The sequence below is a fragment of the Xiphophorus maculatus genome, chromosome 12 (assembly GCF_002775205.1).
Source record: "Xiphophorus maculatus strain JP 163 A chromosome 12, X_maculatus-5.0-male, whole genome shotgun sequence".
Lineage (NCBI taxonomy): Eukaryota > Metazoa > Chordata > Actinopteri > Cyprinodontiformes > Poeciliidae > Xiphophorus > Xiphophorus maculatus.
In genome coordinates, this window is record NC_036454.1 from 11,297,997 (window position 1) to 11,302,344 (window position 4,348).

General features: G+C 40.6%; 1 protein-coding gene across 1 annotated transcript; it reads right to left on the bottom strand.

The window, feature by feature from the left end:
• Positions 1-1,203: 1,203 nt before the first annotated feature.
• Positions 1,204-4,084, bottom strand: LOC102224120 (dual specificity protein phosphatase 2-like). Its single transcript, XM_005795018.2, has 4 exons — positions 3,498-4,084; positions 3,180-3,301; positions 2,866-3,085; positions 1,204-2,103 (listed from the first exon to the last, which is right to left on the bottom strand). The coding sequence occupies exons 1-4, from the start codon at positions 3,883-3,885 to the stop codon at positions 1,886-1,888; spliced, it is 948 nt and encodes a 315-aa protein (XP_005795075.1). The 5' UTR covers positions 3,886-4,084; the 3' UTR covers positions 1,204-1,885.
• Positions 4,085-4,348: the final 264 nt, after the last annotated feature.

The window sequence follows — 4,348 nt, forward strand, 5'->3', positions numbered from 1 at the left end:
AGTACTACTTGAGTTTAAAGTTAAGTAGACTTGGTATTTTATTGTACTATTGTGGTAACAATAAAGATCGTGGAAAAAAAAAATTCTGGGTAACTATATGGCTGCGACTGCATGGCACAACATCAATAGCGCCACAAACATAGATATTGTTCTGGAACATTCCCATTACTTAAAGAGGTAAAATTTATGTCATTGCATTTAATCTTTTTTTTCAAATTTACTGATATTTATGGAACAAACAGTGGAAAAAAAACATTTTCAATTAAATTCAAAATATAATTCAAAACTACTTTGTTGATCCCAGAGGGAAATTAAATTAATTTCAATCATACTGTCAGTTTTATTTTTTTTAAATTTACCATACAACTGAAATATATAACAAAAAAAATCTAAATTCTTATGAGAAATTTTCCACATTTCAAATTTTTCCTTTTGACATTCTCCAGGATCGGATGGTAAAGACCAGAAATCATGGATCCATTTGCAAAGCAGCCGTAAAAAATTACACGACCACCTTTTTTGACTAAACGTCTCATCTGCGTTTCCAGAAATGCTCTGTTAATTTCCCACCCAGTGTAACATGACCCACACTTTCCAAAAAGCTCCACTATTGACTCGTCACTCCATGGAATATTTTCCCAAAAGTTCCACATAAATAAACATTAAAATGGGATGTAAATGAAAGGAGAAATGGCAGACATTTGTAAAGTGGAAAATATCTTACAGAGCTAAAGCTGAATGTTTGAAATAAGGTATATAAAAAGTCAGTTTGGAAGTAAACTTTAACAGTATGCACTTTAAATATTCTGTTGAAATTTGGGAAAGACTCTCCAAACTAGATGAGAACATTCTGCAAAACTCAAATCTCTAAAGCTGTTCACACAACTCTAGTGTGCAGACAGAACTTTTTATGTCCGTGTTGGCAGTGGAAGAGGACTTTAGACTGTAAAATCCACTCTCTGCAGGATAATCCTCCAAAACACGCAGCAACAAACAGCTTCAATATCCCCTGATTCAGCAGGAGCGCTGCAGGGTCAGTGTGTGAAGTTATGCATTTGCAACATACTCTGGGAAACCACTGCAATACTCTCGGGACTATTTTGTCTCTGCAGAGAGGCAGTGTTGAAGAAAAATGATCTGATGTACCAGAACAGACAGGCTAAGGTGTGTTTATGGAAAAGGAAGAGGAGTACAAGAATCAAACGTGTTTTCCTGCAAGTTTTTATTCGAGTGGAAAAAAAACTAGAACAGATTGAAATTTGCAGGATAAAAGTGCAGTAACATATCAAAAACTAACAGTCATTGCAAACCTTAAATAATTAAAAACTATTTACATAATGAAAAAAAAAACTGCTGCCAGCCAATATATGCGTCTCATATGACAGGCTGTAGTTAGTGCATTTTCATAACTTCAATGGAAGAAATCTTAGAATTGTTCACTATTGCTTTAAGTAGCTAACAGTGCTGTCTGAAAGATGTCACAGTGGCTTCAGTATGAAAGCAAAAACAGACCTTTCAAATAAACAGGCACATCAGTCTTAAATTAGCACACACACACACACACAACAAAAACACACTACCAGAAAAGCAGGAACAACTTCCCTCACTGGTAAAACTGAAGGGAAAGTACAAAGTAGCTGCTCCAACCTGCTACTTCTGGACTGTAGTCATTTTCAAGTTCAATACTTCAGCAGGTTTCTACACTGCAACAGTTTGTTTAACCAGTAATACATTTGTCAGTTTCTGCTTTAAACAGAAATCCAGTCATGTGATGCCAGCAACACAAGTAGCTTTTCTCTGAGTCCTTGTTAAATGTACCATTTTCTGCACTAACGGATCATTTGTTGAGTCCTGATAAGAATCTGAGCTGAAGACATCACTCGTCTCATCCCTGACAGAGGATGTCGGTCTCAAACTGCAGCAACTGTCCCATGAAAGCCAGATTGGGGGAGATGACGTGGCGCCGCTGCTTGACAAAGTCGAAGGCCTCGTCGAGGCGGACGCGCTGCGTGTGCATGAGGTAGGCCAGACAGATGGTGGCTGAGCGGGAGATGCCTGCCTGACAGTGCACCAGCACCCGACCACCGCTTTTTTTCACAGAGTCTGTGGGTAACACCGGAAAAAACAACAAAATTTAGAACAATCCGTACTGTTCACACATTTTAAATCAATCATTACACTGGCCAAATCTTTACTTGTCTGGTAAACAAACATATAGATTCAGGCTTTAAAGTAAAAACTGATAAAAACTGCAAAAAGTCGTCAGAGTTATAGACGAACTTTGCTAACATGGTTGCTTTCGACCCATTATCACTGGAACATTGACCAATTTGATATGTACTGATGATTTTGATGATGGCACTTAACAAAATGTAAGATTTTTTATTACTTTTATGATGTAAAAGCACTTAAAACTACCTTGTTACTTAAATGTGGTTTACAAATAAACTTGACTGATTGGTTGAACATGGGGTTCAAGAGAACCTCGTTTTATGCAGTACATTATCCAAATGGGCCAGATTTACCCACAGTGAGGAAAAGTGAAGAAAGTAAATTCTGATCATGATTTGTAAGTACAATTGGCTACAAGGGCAAAGTTTAGGAGTGAATGGATCTCATCTGTAACTTGTGGAAAATAATCCAGTTGTTTTGTAACTAGATTATTATATTTTGCCAATAAGCCACAAAATGATCTCAAGTACATAAGCTGCTTAAAAGTGTTATGTTGCATTTCATATCAAATTAGGTCACTTGAGTTTCTCTGCCCTCTAAAATCTGGTTGGTTAAAGTTCAAACTGGGATTTAAATCAATCAATCAGTCAATCAATGACTTAAGGTCTCTGAGCAGAAGGTGAAGGGGCTCACCGATGAAGGAGATGGCTGTGTGAAAGCAGGCTCTAATGTCGGCTACCAGCGTGTCCTCCACAGTGAGTCGAAGGTACTGAAGCTCTCCTTCGTAGAAGTTTGGGCAGGTGGAGGATACGTTGAGGACAGCTGTGATGCCTGCTGCTGCCAGCGTCTCTCTGCGGGACGAGTGGATGGCACTGCCCAGGAACAGGAAGGGCAGCAGCTCCACCGGACCATCCTGGAAATTATTAAAACAGCATTTAATTAACAAGTTTGATATTTTATTTAGGAAGATAACCTTTAGATGCACTGATTAGGATTTCTTGACATACCTGATCATATGCTGGAGTCCTCCGGCCTGTCGCTATTGGCTCTGGCTCCACTGAATGGAGGGGGTTTACACCAGAGTGGTAACAAAGATCTGGAAAGGCCTCTGAAAATCCCTCAAATCCACCTAAAATGGAAGTCAAACAGCGTTTTAGATTAGTGAAACAGTTTACAAGGATGCTCCTCTTATATAATGTAGGAGGAAATAAGAAAAATTTATAATTTTGTTCCAATTTCTATATTCATTGTTTAAAGTGTCAAAAAAAAAAGCCTTAGCAAATGATTGTCATTAATTACTGTTCAGAAATCAAAAGTGTTTTCACCTTGCAGAAAGCAGATTTGCGTCTGGACTTCGTTCTGCAGGGCGGTGAGCAACATCTGGGCCACACTCTCCGACTTCAGCTCGGCCAACGAGCCGCTCCTCTCATCCACCACCACCAGCGGGGAGAACTCTCCGCGCCGCAGCCGGCCCAGGAGCGCCTTGTCCGGGATGAGCCACTCCAGGGCCACCACCGAGCTCTTGGACCTGCGGCGCAGCATCGAGTTCCAGTTGACGTTTCGGGACTCGCAAATGTGCGTCGTGGAGAAGTCGAGGAAAGGTCTGCAGTCCAGCACCACGCACCCACTGGAGGTGTACTGATCCCGTGGGGTCCTGAGGATGTGGACCAGCTCGTTGTTAGTTATTTCTAGTGTTACACTGCTTGAAGCCATGGCGCAAAAGTTTGAAATAGGTGAAAAGTCAACTTAAAAAACTTTAAAAAGTACACAAAAACGAGGTGCTTATTTAAGAAAAAGACCTAAACTATTATAGATGTAAATGCAAAACAATGCGCCTGTATTAAAACTGAAAAACCACTGATTTTGAGTAAGTGTAGAGAGAAATTGAACTCTCCCTGAGGCGGCTAAGTCCGTCTTCAGTTTCATAGTTTCAGTTGTTCATTGATAACAGCCGCGAGAGGGGCGGGGTCGCGTGGGCTCCGCCCCGTTTTCCGCACAGGCAGCAACGTCACAGGCGGAAAAGCCAAATATGGTTTGTCCGACAGTCCTCATATGGACACTGACGTAAAGCTCAACTTTCCTACTGCGCACGTGGTCGTTTGGGGTTATACGGTGTTTTTGTGTTGAGTGACGTGATGCTGCGAGTTGAAAGCTAGGAACTGCAGCCTTCAGAGGA

What these genes read in the sequence shown, in the direction of transcription:
- LOC102224120 (XM_005795018.2), bottom strand. Translation starts at nt 3,885, where the DNA reads ATGGCTTCAAGCAGTGTAACACTAGAAATAACTAACAACGAGCTGGTC. An exon ending in GCAAATCTGCTTTCTGCAAG is followed by an intron (nt 3,302 to 3,497) that starts GTGAAAACACTT and finishes CTTCCATTTTAG; the next exon opens with GTGGATTTGAGGGATTTTCA. An exon ending in GGACTCCAGCATATGATCAG is followed by an intron (nt 3,086 to 3,179) that starts GTATGTCAAGAA and finishes AATAATTTCCAG; the next exon opens with GATGGTCCGGTGGAGCTGCT.